We start from the raw sequence: 16,358 nt of genomic DNA on the forward strand, positions 1-16,358 counted from the left end.
CCTTCGATATACGCACCTCTCTTGTGTATTTAGCTGTAAGCTCCATGCCATACTGGCACAGACTTCCCTTTTCCTCTTTGTCAAATATTATCACTTTCACCAAGGCCTACCTGTGTGTATACCTCGTAGAACCCTTACATTATTAAGCTTCAATTTAAATAAATCAAGCGAATTACCTTCTTTAAGTATTTTAATAACCATCCTTTTGATTTTCTTATTCAAATTACTGCTCTCTTTTTATTCTATTAGTTGTACTCTTATATATTATTATACAATAATAAAGCTTTATAAATAACAATGTTAATAGAACAATGGTAGTAGCGGATAATTAAATTAAACGTATATAAGTATTTATTTTTAATTGAATTTAAAACAGTAACAGCCTCCTCGAAGCAGTTTTGGATAGGAAATAGTAGAGGTAGTACGAAGTTAGATTCCTTATGTTACTTTGCCTAAATTCATATAAAGATTCGATTTTTATTAATTAGTCTTATACTTGTATTTTTAAAGCTATTAAAAATATTGTACGCAGTTATATTGCTGTTGAGAATAGCTTAAAGAATCGGAAGCAATAAAGTTAGCAAAATCATAAAATAGAGATTAAGAGAGAAAATAAAAGGAGGGAGGAAATATTACACTTTTAATTTTCTAAAAAGGTTGCTCGCGCAAAACTATATTTACTATATTAAGAAACTTGTTTTAAAGCCTTTTAATAATAGCTTTTAGTAAATAAAAATACCCTAACATTAAGTGGTTGTATTATATAAATAGATTAGGGAAATAGTATTATTAATATAAAATCGGAAGCATTAATACATTCTTTAACTTCTATATTGTAGTAACTGCTAAACTCGTTGATAATTCATGTTTCCTAAATGAATTTATATATTCATCCAAATCCAATCTTACTATTAATATAATCAAAACAATTTTCTTTTATAAAATTGACTTTATACTAATTATAATTATACTAGTTTTTTTTAAAAAAAGAACGTTTTCTCCTCTTTATTCCTCTTTTTCTACAAAAATACATCATTTCACTTTAATTTTGTAGAAGTAAGCAATATATATGTCACAAGTTGGCATTGCCAATGCCAACTTGTGACAATATAGAAGGATTTGTAATTTTAATACTTCAACTAATTAAAAGTAGATTTAACGTTCGAAAACCTAGTTGGTAATCTAGCGAATTTAACATTAGCTTTTAAGTTGTTACAAATAAAACTTTTAGTAGAATTAATTTTAAAAATTGTATAAATTGGTAGAACTTTCCTAATTATATTAATTCTAATAATAAAAAATACCTAACTTTCCATAAATAATATTATTAACTTTGAGCTATAACGAAGTTATTTAAATATGTTTCCTATACAAATTAATCACAATTAATTTACTTTCCACTTTACTAACTCTTTCAATACAACTACTATTATACAACTATCTGCTATATACCTTAGTTGTACTTTTATTTCATCACAACTTTGAATATTACTTTTATTAATATTATAGTTCTTAATTATAGTTTTGTACTAATTAAACTCCTTATTAACAGGCTCTCTATTGAATTCCTAAAACCTTTATTTAATATCAATAATATAGTAAATTATCGTTTTTAATTCTCAATATTAATAGAACTGTGTTAATTATCATAAATTATTGGCAATTAGAATTTTGTAAAATAAGCGTAGTTAATTTACCGCTTCTATAACTATTTTATATAGCGTAAGAAATTTACCTTAGAAATAAAATATAATGTACGTAATAATAATAATTTTCTCAATGCTAGTTAATAAGCATACCGTCCCCGCTGAGCGCTTTAATACTGTGGATTTCTTTTTAATTCGCGCAAAGACTTTATATAATAGTTAATTAATATACGAAACTTTCATATAATAGTAATAATATTTCTAATAAATAGTAACTTCACACTTCTATTATGAAGAGTTTTAAATTAATTATAAGTAACGAAACATATACAAGTACTTCTATACTTAGTAGGTACTTCTCTTAATTCTTCAAAATATTTATTAAAATTGATGGGTACTATATAGTAATTTAGCAACCTATTTAATAATCTTTAAATATTTAAACTACTTACTTTTCTTATACATTTTCAATGAAAAGCAATATGTTATATTATATCATATTGCAATAAGAAGTCTAAAATTACAATGCAAATAAGTAGTTTTCCATAGCATTAACAAGCAATTTAATATATGATCGCTCGGAACTATTCCATAATATTTCGCCATCCCATTAAAAAATCCCCTCCTCTTTTATGAGAGAGGGTTGGCAAAAAGTTCCACTTTTTCTTTAACCGCCAAGTATTCAGGGCGGGAGGGCACAGTAAAATCCAGGAAAGAAACGTGCTCACGGCTCTCGGCGGCACCATAGGGGTGGAATAGCGCCATTTCCGCATATCGATTTAAAGCTAAGCAGCCCATTAGGACGCGCTGGGAGGTTATGTTCCGAAATGGTCGGCAGTGTGGTTCAACCCGCAACTCTAGGGATCCCACCTCTAAAGACAACGGGCCTGTGCCCAGAATGCCCAAGATTGTCCACCTTCATCAATCGTGACCTTGATTTTGGGACAGAGCCAAGACGTTCTAGATCTCCAGAGACCGTCTCATATGCAGCAGTCACCGCCAGGTTTGTCGAGATTTGCGACAGAATTATCCAGAGACCCCCGTTGCTAAGGGGGGTGTCTGTCAATGATCCCTTGCATTGAATCTGTACAAGGCATCAATCAGTCACTCTCCAGATCCGCTTATGAAAGCACCTGACACGAGTGAGTCGCGAAATTCAAGCTTCTACGACAATTGGCAAGAAACCGGATGATAATATCAGGAAACTGTAGAGATTCTGGAGCATAATAAGTGGGCGATAACATATTCGAAGTTGGTGCTTGAATGTCTGAAATGTGTCGGTGGACTCCCCAGACCCACCATGCCCCCAATTGTGCAAAGTTGCGAACTCCTGCATGCACGGCACTCAATGACGTCATAATGGAGTCTACGTTCTCTGGCTCCTGTGGCCACAGCAACTGAAGCGGCGCTGCCCCTGTCTCAGCCGCTTCCAGCGCAAGTCGAAGTGTTCAAGCTTTCCCATCACAGTGCATAGTGCTTGCCCCGCGCACGGTATCTGCCAAGACCCAGATCAATCGCGCAATCTAGACCTCAAAGAGAAGTAATGATGCACATCACTGCCCCTCAAAGGGGAAAGATTGGAGAATTCTCGATCTTATATCGGAAGGATTTCGGACCAGCATCGCCATACAATATGGAAATGCCATCTCATCACAAAACACGCAGGAGGGCATTCCCACGGGCTAACTGCATGCGATTCAGACGACTTTGGCTGATGGATTAGTAGGATCGGCCGGGCCGCCGCCGTTTACCCCGTTGGGCTTCCTTCGGACTTCGCATTCAGGACCACACTGTCTTTGTCCGTCTCCATCGACTCCGGAGTTGCGAATAACCTCAAGTCCCATCTCTACAACAATCTCGGATCAGACGGAACGGGAAAGTTGAATGCCAAGAGATCCAAGGTTGGACACTTGAGACATTTGATAGACCCCCCTTTCTTGCGAACTGCACATGTTCCTGACTTCGTTCTCACCACCAGTGAAGAACACCACCCACAGTCACCACCTTTCACACTCGGTTGCATCCAGATGCTCCTGTGTGTGGCTCTGGTGTCACACATAGGAATCTCTACACTACACTCCATAAGGCGTCGACGGCAGCACGGAATAACACACTGCTGTCACACCCAAAATAATAATCACACCTTCACTGTACTTCATGATAGGTATGACAGCGATACGAGAAATCAGACAGTCAAGAATTGAGAGAAAGATCAACCGTTCGGCCCTGACCCCGTCTCCCCGTGCTATCCTTCCCCATCGCCCCAGCTTCCGTGTCTTCCTCTGTCTGCCCCGCGTTACGCGGAGAGGTGGGAGATTTGAGGACCAGGACTGGATCATGCCTTTCCGATAGCCGCCTCAACCCCTCCTATTCTATTCAGAGTTACATCTCGCGGTGCCGGTCGGTTGAAGATCTCGGCGGTCTAGATTAGTCTATTCGAGGGCTCATGACTGAGGGGTAAAATGTTGATTTTCATTAACAGGTGAGGGTGGGATAATAATAGCCAACTGATTTCCTGATGCACCAAGGGATCTTTTTGTGATACTCACACACAGCAAGCAAATGAAGGTGTTGTCACCACCGTCATCATGAGCACATGATGGGCTGATGCGGCTACGTTGATCGAGATAAGGCTATACCTATAGCTAGCTATCTCACAACGACACAGTCTTTCCGGCGTTAAGAAGTTCCGGGGATGGTTCGAGTCGCGAACACGTAGCAAGAGCGAGCGTCGACATCTTCGCTCTGTAGGAGACATCTGGAAAATGAAGAAGAAAAAAGAAGAAAAAAAGGTGAAGTGTCATTCACTCACTCAACTGACTACAAACATCGCAGGAGCGGCGAGTCTGTAGCTTTCAGCGGCGACCCACGATAGCCTCAAGTTGCTGACTCTTTCGGTAATCACTACACGACTCTTGGCTACAATAAAATCACCAGACTCTCAAAGAGACCGCAAACAGGGGCATGAAACCCGCCAGCTCATAAAACCAACCTGTGGGGTCTTCCGTTCACCTAAACCCAGCACCCAGGTGAAGGAAAGACTCAACACTACGAGTCATGCAAAAGTCTTCAATGACCAGTTCATCTTCACCCACTCGTGCCACTCTTCCGGGTCGTGCCGTCCACCGTCCACCGTCCACCGTTCACCGGTCCACGCCTCCAGGCTACAGGCCACAAGCAGAGGCACAACAGCCACAGCCAGCCCTAAATCCACCACCACGACACTCGATAAACACAAAATATCCACCACCACTGTTCACCAGCCCGCCACAAGTTCCCAACATGCCACGATACCCTCTTCACGCGTAAAGGCCGGAGGCAAACCTCCCTTAATAACCCAAACAACCCCTACCCTCCCTGCCTCCTCTCAATGAACAGAGCAAAAAAGAAGCTCTCTCCATAGCTTAGGTACATGACGTGGATCGGGCGTGGTGTAACTAGCGGTAACATCGTTGACTCTCACTTTTCTCCTCTCACAAAAGGAAGTGCACTGAACTGCTTGCTTTTCTCAACAGCCCCGGGTTCGACTCCCTGTATCCGAGTGATAAAATGATTGTTGGTTGTGATCCGGAAGGTTCTTCTGTGCTCTGAATTTTTGAAACTCTTATTTTTGCCCGCGTGTGTCATGATTGGTGTTCGATGTTCCCCTCTATGTGGGTTGGAACTGATCTTGAGGCATCTTTTTTTTCCTTTTCTCGAGTACTGAATGGCGACGTGGAATTTGGCGTACTCGTTGTTCAGAATGAGATAAGTGTTGTTGAGGCATACTTGAGAAGTGTCGTTCGAGTTATAATTCAACTTACTTTCATCAAGCGTGTCAGCCATGAATAACAGGAACGAAACACTTCGATATCCTGTCAACTTCCAAGCAATCTGAATCTCGCATAGTTCGTTACCAGCAACGGCTTCGCAAGCATCTTTGCGTGCTTGGACATGTTATAGCCGAACTCGTAGCAAAGTGATTTCCTGGACATCGTTTTCTACGTAGACGTAACCACTATTACGGGGCAAAGCAACTTCTTGGTGACTGCTAACGAACAATAAAAGATAAACGCTTGTTAAACCTAGGTCTTCTGGGAGCGGTTCTACCTCTTGTACTCTCCTCCAGAGAATGAATAGAGGATCTTGGAGAGAAGTGAAGAGAGAAGTGAAAAGAGAAGTGAAGAGCGACCTAAGAGAGAAAGGAAGAAGTTAAAGAGCCTCTGAAAAGAGAACCAACTCTTATTATCACTTGGTAATTCTCGGTCACCGGATGTTCCCTTCTTACTCAAAGTCCGATAAGAGACAAAGAGCGAGAGATAACTCCCTTACGACTGTTCGAATCATTCCTTGTTGTGCATTGCAGTTAGAGTGCTTGACCGCTTCTTTGAGTTGTGGAAGCCGAGACGACCCGAAACTATTTTCTCTGGTTACCCGTTCTATTTTTTCTTCTGCCTGCTTGTTTTGCCACTGTTGCCATCTGGCAATATCCCATTCAGATGCTTACCTTAGAAATAGACAGACCCCAGGACTACAGTTTGTCTTTGGGCTGCCAGAAATGGGGTGACTTGCTGTGTGTATCGAACATCTTCCCAATAGCTTTTTGGCTGGCTCGGTCTTGAATCTACTGCAAATGGGTTCGTCTAACGAAGTGCCATCTTTATTGTGTGTTATGATTTTTCTGGGTCTAGGGGTTTAGGTCTGGTTGTAATGTCAGTTCAGGGTCGGTGCTGCAACTCAGAGATGTTGACGACCCCATTGTGTTTGAGGCTTTGATGAGTACCGTTGGCAGATGATAAACGCACTGAAGTCCTTCTCGCAATAATCCAAGTTTCTCCAAGGAGCGAGGGAGGACACTCGCGTCGATCTACGTCACCAAGCGAACACCAGAAAACTGTCTCCCCTGTTAGTTACAACTACTTGTTAATAGGTAATGTACGCATGTATGATGATAATATCTACGCTATGGGTATCTGGAAGTCATGTACAAGTAGCCAGTTCCTGTTGTCCCGCCAAAAGTTATACTCCGCTAAATAAATATTAGTCGCTTCCGCTATATGCTCTCCGATACCTGCCTGATATGTAACAGCTCCAACAAAACGAAGCTCATGAGGCCGCCTGTCTACCGAACGAGGAGCTCCGCAAAAAGCAGAATCACTCCTCTTTTTTTAACATAACCACCGCAGAGTTTAGCGTGGCGGCACACCGTCCAGCCATCAAAGCACAGCTTCTACTCGCAACATCCAAGGAATCCAAATGTCACGTCGGAAAATCAAAACGGCCAGGAAGAAACATAATGCACACAAGGAACAACACTCCGCGATCCAGATGGGATAAAGGTTCAAATTACCCACTCCTATTGCTTCCTCCCTAGTAACGTTAGTAACAGGATCATCCTATAGTCTGATATAAAGGTCCAAGCAGTCGATCCGCCACTCCCTCCTCCCCAGCAGACTCCTCAACCACTCCAGTCCCAAGCCCGTCCACTCCACCCTTGTCCTGGCCGCCTTGTCCATCGCGGCCGTCGCCAGCGTGCCGACCGTCGTGTTGAACATGTCGAGAGCTACTGCTGCCGTGCTGTTTGACCCTTCCACCATGGCTGTGCTATTATTCGTAGTAGGGGCGTAGATAGTATGTGTCGTTGGGTTCGGTAGATCCTTTGGTTGGAACCAGTTGCTGCTGACGTCGAAAAAGCACCGGTCGGACCAGTTACACGACGTCAGGAAGAGGATGACGAGCAGGAAGGAGCAGTATATGCATGGTCGGTTGAGGAAGTATGTGCAGATAAAGAAGACGAGGATGAAGGCGGGTGACGCGTTGGTCGGTATGAAGAGCAGCGGAAGCCAACTGGATTTTTGATATTCGTTAGTGATCTTCTTCCCTAGAGATGCACATACTAGGTCTAGCCATGCGCCTAGCTTGGAATAGGTAGAATCTGACGAACCTCCGAAGACAGAACATTTTTTTCTTATGCGTGGTTGTTGCACAAAGGCAACTGGACGGGTAGTGTTACTGTCCGAATAGTGGGTGGGGAAACCGAATGAAAGTGTCCTTCCTGGCTGGAATACACCCGAGAGACCGTTGACGGGGCGCGAACTGAGATCAAGGGGACGGCGCCGCTCGGGTTGTTCGCTGTACTAGCGTATGTGGGATTGGTAAACCGCCGGCGATGTCGAATCGGACTCGAGATGAGCGAGCGTGTGTGTACACCACGGTGGTATGATTCGAGGTTCGAGATTGGGAGATTATAATCGCATGTACCTCGACGAAAACGAGGAGTAGACTTCTTGAGCAGAACCCGAGCGAGTAATCTGCCGTGTCGCACACTCTTCCCGAACTTTAGCGTGGCAGGCGGGTTCGTGGGACTCGAAGGAGAACGGTTCAGAGTTTTGCTTGTTCGTCGTCAAAGAGCGAGTGGAAAAGTTGGCGATTCCGTCACCATCTGAAATTCGATTCGCCAGGCGCAAAATCAAGCAGGAGGATCAGGGACTGGCGGGATAAACAAGGCGAAAGCTCTATTGACAATTGTAATTGCACGGCGACAGGCAGAGCGCGGAAGGGCGATAATCGCGACGGAGGGAACAATGATGTTTTTTTTTTACTTTCTGTTTTTAGTTTTCGGGGTCCTAGGTCCAGTGTCAAAGGAACCTTGACGCGGCGGACGGGACGATCTGCTGGCCTTGCAAATGTCACTTGCGCAATTGTCTTGTCGGAGATCGGGAATGACGCTGGGACCGGGGACGGTGGGGCTGGACGTTGCGAGTGGCTGCCCCTGCCATTTTCAGCTCAGTTGCATTCCATTTGCCGTGGCTGCAATTCCCATGATGCCGGGTCAAGGTTGAGATCCCTCCTGCTTACATAAGCCACGTGGTTGAGTGCCGACGAGTTGACGACAGTTCATCTTGGCCATCAAGAAGCCGAGGAGTTGGAAGAACACCTAGAGTAGAGGATACTCATGTGCTCGACGATATGTATAACTTTCCGTGTCTGATATACAAAAGACATCTTGAGCAGTCAGTTGCGTCCAGCCAGCCACCTACAGCCAGAATCTACAAACCAAGTCTTCCACTTGTCATATGCCAGGGAAGAACTCCTTCAAACAGAGAGGATGGTTCACATATACCAGCCCACAGTCAGAGTTCGACCTTGATATCACCAACAGCCTCATAGGCTGGAAAATGCGGTATTATCATGTCACACACACGACAGATATCAAATGAATCTGTTTGGATGCCGTCGTCATGCACATATCTTCCCCGCGCTACTCAATGCAGGTCAGAGTCGGAACACCCAATGCTCAACGTCGACTGGGAATCCGGTCGGACCCGTGGATGTGAAGGTGATGGCGGGCGTTGGCTACGTGGACATGTGTTAAGACAGCAGATAGTGGCACGGGCCATCCGTGGCCATTATTGGCTGACCACCATGCCCAGACGACAGGAGGCCAAATGAGAATCGCCCGTGGTCAACTTGTCCCAGCCTTGAGAAGCGTTTTCTCTGGCTGTCACATCCACCTAGCTGTAGGCCTCACATCTGTCGGTGTCAACTGTCAATGTTCTCTGCAGGTCTGGGCCGGGACTGCGTCGCGGTATTGAACCCTGAAACTGCATGTAATTCGGGCCGGGAAAACCTATGCACTAAAGTGGCATATATGCAGTTTCTGAGGCGGAGTTTGGTGAGGAAAGCAGAATTCGGACACCCAAATGCGTTGCACTTTATACATGGTATGCAGTTTCTAGTGTAATGTAGTCTGTAAAAGAAGTGAACCGGAAAGAAACAGACCGGGCAGCGGGAGCCAACTGGCAAAAGGCAAAGAATACCTAAAGCCAGTGAACGTGTGTTCCAGTTCTGGCAAACGGACAGACCCAAATCCAACCAATCTCAGGGTCTGAGGCTGGGCTGGGGCAATCTCTGCGCACTGTGGCAGCTTTCCCAGGTTCCGTCATTTTCAAGGCTCTGCCCTGGGTCCTTCTTTTTTCCTTCAACTGTAGTGGGTGGCCTGTAGCTTCCACTTTCTCTCCTCTTCCTCCCCCGCCAACCCGCCAACCCGCTAAACGGAACCAAACAAAACGAACTAGCCCACGAAACTCCCGACCCCGAGCTCTCTTCTCACCTCTTCCCTTCTTTTCTCTCCTCACCCAACATCGTCAACTTCTTCGCGCGAATGCATCACACTGGCTACTGTCAGTTTCTTTGCGCCCGCGACTTTTGACCTTTGCAGCAGACTGGAGCTGAGAAATCAAGCAGCTAATTAGAATAGTGAGTGCCCGGTCCTCTTCCAACTCCCGCACCGCTGTATTTTCGCGCGCTCGCCCTCTCTGTTTGGCCCTCGGAACACGCTGCAGTTGGTGGCAGGTGTCGTGGGCTTTAACCCTGAGCCTCAAAGCTCTGAGCCCGGCCGAGCTTGGTGAAGCTTCTTTCGGTTCCCCTCCACTTGTCTAACCCTCGCTCCTCAAAATAGCGTCATTGATTTTAAAAAGAGTCCCAGCTGGAGCTGAGGTCCCCTCCTCCCACCAACATCGACCAACCCAGTCACAACCCCCTCTCCTCCGTCACGTTTGGTTTAGGTAATTCGACAATCGAAAGCCACTCAACAGAGCCTACCACAACCGACGACAGACAACTGGTCACTGCACGAGCGCCGTTCATCGCACAAACCCTCGTCGCCATCGCTGTCCGTCATCAGTGACACTGCTTCAACCCCCCTCGACGTCCCGAACTTTCCACTTTTCTGCCACTGCCACTGCCGGAAGGCGGCTTGCGGTAGAAAATCGAAATACCACCTTTGCGTGTTTGTTGTCTGGATACCAAGTTGTGTCGATAGTCAGAAACGGCCATTCCTCATGATGCCCAACAACTTCAACATGCCCGGTGGCAACGTTTCGGCCGACGGCGAATCCGACCGCGCCGCCGCGTCCCAGATGCTTTTGGCTCAGCTTCGTCGCCAACAGTCTTCCACCAGCCCTAATCCGGCTGCTGGTCCTAACGGCTCGAACCAATACGGCCAACATGCTTACCACGGACACCACGGCCACGGTCACGTCCACAATCTCCCCCAGGGCGGCCAGTCCTACTATGGGCCTGACTCTCCTGCTCTGACCGGTAACTTTCAGAACGCCTTGGACCCCGCCGCGTTCCTCCCTGAAGCTCCGACCCCGCCTATCCACGCATTCAATAACTCCCAGTTCCCACCCGGACTGATGCAGCAGATGGGTGCCGGCCGCGGCCTTCCTCCTGCTGGCGAAAATCGGACTGCTCAATTGCTGAACCTCCTCAAGTTTAACGCACAAGGCTCTTCGTCCACCCAGAACCAGCCGCAGTTCTCCCAGGAAGCTCAGCCAAGCTACAATGTCCCGCCTCCGATTCTTCACGCGCCCGCACCAAGCGGTTCTGATCCTAGTGGGCTTCTTGCGGCTTTGATGCGTGGCGCGCACCCGGAACAGCCCAAGCCTGAAGCCGCCCCTGCTCCCTCTTCGTCTTGGAATCAGCCCGCTCCTCCCTCCAACACCCAGCAATATCTGCTGAATCTGTTGAGCAAGCCGAAACCAAGCCAGAACGATACGAGCGACATTGTCGAATCCAGTCTTCTCACCCCTCCCCCGGCCGAGGACTCTAAAAGCGCCGGCAAATCTGTTGATCTGTCCCTCCTTGGGACCGTGCCGTCTCGATCGGAATTTGATTTTGAGCCACAGGGTCTTGAATCCACGCCCCCCAAGTTCAGCTCGACCCCGCAGTCGCAGCACTCGCAACCCGCGTCCGCTGCTCGGTCGGCGATATTCGGATTCTCTGGTCAGCATGACGATCACTCGGTCAGCTCCCCTAGCCAGAGGACTCCCAAGTCGTCTGCTGGTTCTACCATGGATCCCAATGCCAGCCGCCCCCCCGCAGCACCTGCCATTCAGATTCTGCGGAAGCATGATCCTCATGATCCTAAGCGGCCTTTAAGCGACCATAGCGCCACAGGCAGCCCCGACCACACGAGACGGAAGCTGGAACATGTATCGTCTCCCCATGGGTCTACGGGTGCGCCTCGAGTCGCTCCCAACATCGTCACCGTTTCCCCAGGCGAGGAGGCCAAGGTTGAACTTGGTCAAGACCACGTGGAAGGTGAAAAGAAGAAGGAGAGTGTTGCTGAAGCTGTCGTCGGGCTTGCTGAGCAGGCCGACAGAGAAGCCCAAGAGGCGCTGGCTCGTGCCGGGGAAGAGAGTGCTCAGGCTGAAATCGCCCAGGACCTCGAGCAAATGATGAGCGCCGAGACGGATGAGGAATTTGCCAAGTCTGCCCAAACTGCCGCTCAGGCCATCCAGAAACAGCTTGAGAAGAACGAAAACAAGGACGTTCTTGAGGATGCTCTCAATGCTGAATTGGCCAAGGAAGTCAGAGATATTGTGGACGAGGCGGCTCAGGCCGCCCAGGGCCCGGTGGCGGATAGCTGGGAAAGTGCCGAAGCCGACGAGATTGTCGTGATTGAGGAGACAGCAGCACCCATCAAGGTGTACAACTTCCCCTTGAAACCCTGGATCACTATCAGTGTCCAGGAGACGGACGAAGTTCGCCCTGTCTTCCGCGAAGAAGCGATTCTGGACATTGCTAGGTTGAAGAAGGAGTTCGACCAAATCGATCGGAATCTTGTCTCGGCGTCAGAGACCTACATGGCCTATGGCATGTCCAAGGCTGGCGGCCTTCGGGTGATTCGTCAGGAGGACGGTAAGGATGCGAAGCTCTTTACGGACACTAAGGATAGAATCTTTAATGTGGCCATCTCTTCCTCTGCCTCGAACCAGCACCCCAAGGAAGCCATTATTGGTACCGGTGTGAGCGGCACAGTCTACTGGGTCCAGCTCAAGAAGGGTGACCGGGATCATCTGGAAGACGCTCATCCGGAGCAATACGGTTTCGCTCTGCCCCCTCTGTCGACACAAGAGGGCGGCGATGCACCCGGCGGAGTCCTCAAGACGAGAGCTCGTCCTTCCTCGATGCATCCCGACTACTTTGCCGTTGGCCGCGGAAAATCCATCAATATCATTTGGCCCTCGTTCATCTTCGAGAACAAGCTTTTCAAAAACGCCCATGACCGTGTTGTCGACACTGAGAAACTCTTTAAGCAATGTTCACTCAAGATCAACACTGGCAAGGCCGGGAAGGATTTCACTTTCAGCCAGGATGACACACTGATGGTCACGCTGGACAAGTCGGGCCGAGTTAAGTTCTGGGATATCCGCGAGTTGACCGCTGTCAAGGAAGGCTCCGATCTCCTGAACCCAATGCCTGCCCACATCTCTTTGGAAATCAAGGATCCTTTGATGACCTTGACCACCACCCCAGAGGGCGAGAAGGCCTGGCCTACGTCCGTCCTGTTGTTGGACAAGTACCGCCCGTATCAGAAGCGCGCTGCCCTGCGGTACATGATCGTGGGCATGAAGCAGAATCACACCCTTCAGCTGTGGGATCTTGCCCTGGGCAAGGCTGTGCAAGAGTTTAACTTTCCCCACAACAAGGAGTCCGACGCCGTCTGCAGTGTCATGTATCATGCTCGCTCAAGCATGATTGTTGTCGGCCACCCTACACGTAACTCGATCTACTTCCTTCATCTCTCCGCCCCTAAGTATGGTCTCAAGAACCTGTCACAGGTGGATTACATTCAGAGGCTTGTTTCCCAGGACAATTCGATTCCGCCGCCCGAAGCTACTGCCGTTATTAGTGGTATCCGGGAGTATTCTTTCGCCAACAAAGGTGTGCTGCGGAGTCTCGGAATTCTTGGAAACCCTGCAGGCTCTACTGATGGCGATGAAGCGAACCTCTTCGAGCTGTATGCTATGCACTCCAAGGGTGTTACATGTGTTTTCATCAAGAACGGCGAGCTTGGCTGGTCCAAGGATAATAAGGTCATCTGCCCAGCCGATGCTGAAAAGGTTGGCTTGGTCAAGATCTCCAAGCTGGTTGCTCCTGTGCAGCCAGTAGAGGTTCAACAGGCCCCGGTTCCGGCCGAGACAAGCGCGCCGCCCCAGATCCGTATCGCCACACGCCCCAACAAGGAGATTCTTCAGAAGACGCCCTCATCCCAGGGTGATGACAAGAAGGGGGTTGATTCTGTCTCAACTGTCAAGCCTGATCGCAAGGAAGACACCGAAACTCCCGTTCAGAATAACAACCAGCCGGAGCGGGCAGAGAAGAAGGGCCGTAAGAAGAAGGCTGCTGCTGCTGCTGCCGCCGCCGCCGCCGCCGTCGCCGCTGGCGATTCTGCTGTCAATGGCCAGGCAGAGCAACAACAACAAGCCCCCCCAACAATTGGCCGCACTTCATCTCAAGTCAAGGCCAGATCTGCCAGAAATGCTGATTCTTCCGCTCTCAACCTCCCCAACCAGTTTTCCGACCTCTCTCTGAATGGTTCTGGCATCTCTCAGGAACAGCTCAACACAGTCATCGCCGATATGGAGTCACGCATCTCGAACAACATGAACAAGATGCCTGGACATATGTCCAGTGTTTTCGAGTCATCCTGCAACGATATGTTTAAGAAGCAGCGCGAACAGCTGAATGGCTGGCTGCAGGATTGGGTGCGCAGTTTCACAGACAATCGTGATGACCTCTTCCTCAAGAACCAGTCAGCAGTCCTTAAGGTAGTTGCGGACGTTCTCAACGATAACACTGAAACCGTTCTCAAGCATCTCATCGTCGATCAAGTGAACAATGCTGTTGTTCCCGCCATCCGTTCCACCATGGAAAAGGTGGCGAAGGATCAGGTCGACTCTAGCCTGAACAAGCAACTGCCCGCGATGCAGAAGGAGATCGAGAAGAGACTCCCCTCTCTGCTCACCCAGTCGCTCCAAAAGGCTGACATTGCGTCGACTTTGGTGGACAAGCTCGCGGACCAGGTTCTTCAAAAGGTTGCCACCCGGTTGGATGTTAATATAGCCAACCAGTTTGCAAAGTCTTTCAGCGAGCAGTTGCCCGTCTTGTCAAAGCGTGTAGCCGAAGACGTTCACCAACGTATCGCAGGAGACATCAGCACGCGGATGGGCGAAACCATTGCTCGGTTTGAGGAGCGGAAGCGAGACGATGACGCAAAGCTTGATCGCCTCATTGCTCAAAACACTGAGCTATCCACTGCACTTGCAGGTCTGGCTGCGTCCCAGGTTCATATGCAAAAGGAGTTTGGCGTCCTGAAGCAGCAGCTTCATGAGCAAAACCGTGATCGCGACTTGGCCGCTCCGGAGCCTACGCACAGTCACACGCACTCTCGTGCCAGTGGTAGCGTTAGCTCGCACCAACAGGCTGGCGGACCCTCTCGTGATTTGGTCGCCTATGCGCCGCCCCAAGCTCAGCAGCACCAACACACCCAGTCCATTCCTAACATGGCTCAACACCAACAGCAGCAGTTCATGAATCAGGAGCAACAGGTGCTTTTCTCTCCTACCCCACGCGAGAACCGGGAGAAGATGGAGCTCAACAACACGCTTGAAGCTATCGATCGTTTCATGAGTGCAGGCCAGTACGACCAGGCAGTCATGCGCTGGCTGCAGGCTGAGGACAAGAGCGAGGAGGTGTTCCAGCAGGTCATTTCCAAGTATGACCCCCGCTGCCTCTCTGGTCTTGCGCCCATCTTCCTTCTTTCCGTGGGAGCCAGCATTGTCAGCAATCTTTCCCGCAGAAGCCCCAAGGTTCAGATCAAGATTGCTATTGTCGAAACGGTCGTGTACTCCATTGCACAATCCCTTCCCCACTTGGTAAGTGTTTCTATAACCCAGCCAGTTATGCTCTTGCCTTTACTTTTGATCGCTAACAGTCTTGTTTTACAGGAGGATCAAGTTGTCGAGGCCGTCCCGAAGGTCATGTCTCTGATCAAGGCCAAGGTGGAGGAGCTCTTGCTCGCTATCAGCCGCGAGGCCCCCCACGATGCCTCTCTGAAGACCTTGTCCAACATTGCTAATCTTGCTGGACGTGTCGGCGAAAGTTGCCAGCCTTCGCGCCAGCTGGGCCATCCCGGTGCGCCATACTAGGGACGCTCGCATAGTTGAATTTGCTTTGAGGAGGGGATGGTAGACGGTTTGAGGAGGATTTTCCCTTTGCTTTCTTGATACCCACTCTCGGCAGCTTCTTGTTTTTCTCTCGGTCACAGTTTACGGATGGGCTTGGGCCATCTATGTTGGTGCCATATTTGTCCGAGGAGATGGACCGGGTGGGTTTATCGATGGTAGTTTGCTAGCTATTGCTTACTTGCATTCTTAACTTGTTATCAGGTTTTGTAGCGTGGGTATTTGGGCAGATGAAAATTTTTGAGCGAACGGGTCGCAAAGGTGGATTGTGTAACATTGTTTGAGTGGCTACGGTTGTATGGGCTACGTGAGCTTGCTTGGTAGTTCTGAGCGTAATCAGATTTGCATGTTGTCCAAGTAGCTTGTACGCTTATATCTTATTGCTGAGTAGATACAGAAAAGTTAAAAGGAGAACATGAGTACCAGATACAGTTTTATTGATCCATGGTACCACCCTTGGTTGACAATCCGATATCGCGATGCGTTCGATGTGATGATGGTTCTGTTTGCTGAAACGATGGTGGTGAATCTCGCAACTTTCAGTGTAGATCAAAAAGTCCTTGATAAGGTCAAAAGTAATGTAAAACAAACACATACGACCATAGATGGTAGAAAACTCGGGATCCCGTCCGCTCTCCCATAGATAAGCTACCAATCGCCTGACTAGTAGTTGGGTCGGTGACGACCAGCGAATCCC

At 48.2% G+C, this 16,358-nt stretch overlaps 2 protein-coding genes and 1 non-coding gene across 3 annotated transcripts; 2 read left to right on the top strand and 1 right to left on the bottom strand.

Moving 5' to 3' along the window:
- The first annotated feature begins 5,068 nt into the window (after positions 1-5,068).
- On the top strand, positions 5,069-5,188 carry SMAC4_13797. The gene is made up of 2 exons: positions 5,069-5,108; positions 5,154-5,188. It is a non-coding gene; the product is annotated as a tRNA-Glu (tRNA).
- Positions 5,189-6,979: 1,791 nt separating this feature from the next.
- SMAC4_04127 (uncharacterized protein) lies at positions 6,980-8,323 on the bottom strand. The gene is made up of 2 exons (XM_003346646.2): positions 7,570-8,323; positions 6,980-7,472 (listed from the first exon to the last, which is right to left on the bottom strand). Exons 1-2 carry the CDS (start codon positions 7,584-7,586, stop codon positions 7,022-7,024), a joined length of 468 nt encoding a protein of 155 aa, XP_003346694.1. The 5' UTR covers positions 7,587-8,323; the 3' UTR covers positions 6,980-7,021.
- A 1,084-nt stretch (positions 8,324-9,407) lies between these two features.
- On the top strand, positions 9,408-16,120 carry SMAC4_04128 (uncharacterized protein). The gene is made up of 3 exons (XM_003346647.3): positions 9,408-9,884; positions 10,087-15,352; positions 15,425-16,120. Exons 2-3 carry the CDS (start codon positions 10,469-10,471, stop codon positions 15,623-15,625), a joined length of 5,085 nt encoding a protein of 1,694 aa, XP_003346695.2. The 5' UTR covers positions 9,408-9,884; positions 10,087-10,468; the 3' UTR covers positions 15,626-16,120.
- Positions 16,121-16,358: the final 238 nt, after the last annotated feature.

The sequence above is a fragment of the Sordaria macrospora genome, chromosome 5 (assembly GCF_033870435.1).
Source record: "Sordaria macrospora chromosome 5, complete sequence".
Lineage (NCBI taxonomy): Eukaryota > Fungi > Ascomycota > Sordariomycetes > Sordariales > Sordariaceae > Sordaria > Sordaria macrospora.

What these genes read in the sequence shown, in the direction of transcription:
- SMAC4_04128 (XM_003346647.3), top strand. Translation starts at nt 10,469, where the DNA reads ATGATGCCCAACAACTTCAACATGCCCGGTGGCAACGTTTCGGCCGAC. An exon ending in CACAATCCCTTCCCCACTTG is followed by an intron (nt 15,353 to 15,424) that starts GTAAGTGTTTCT and finishes CTTGTTTTACAG; the next exon opens with GAGGATCAAGTTGTCGAGGC.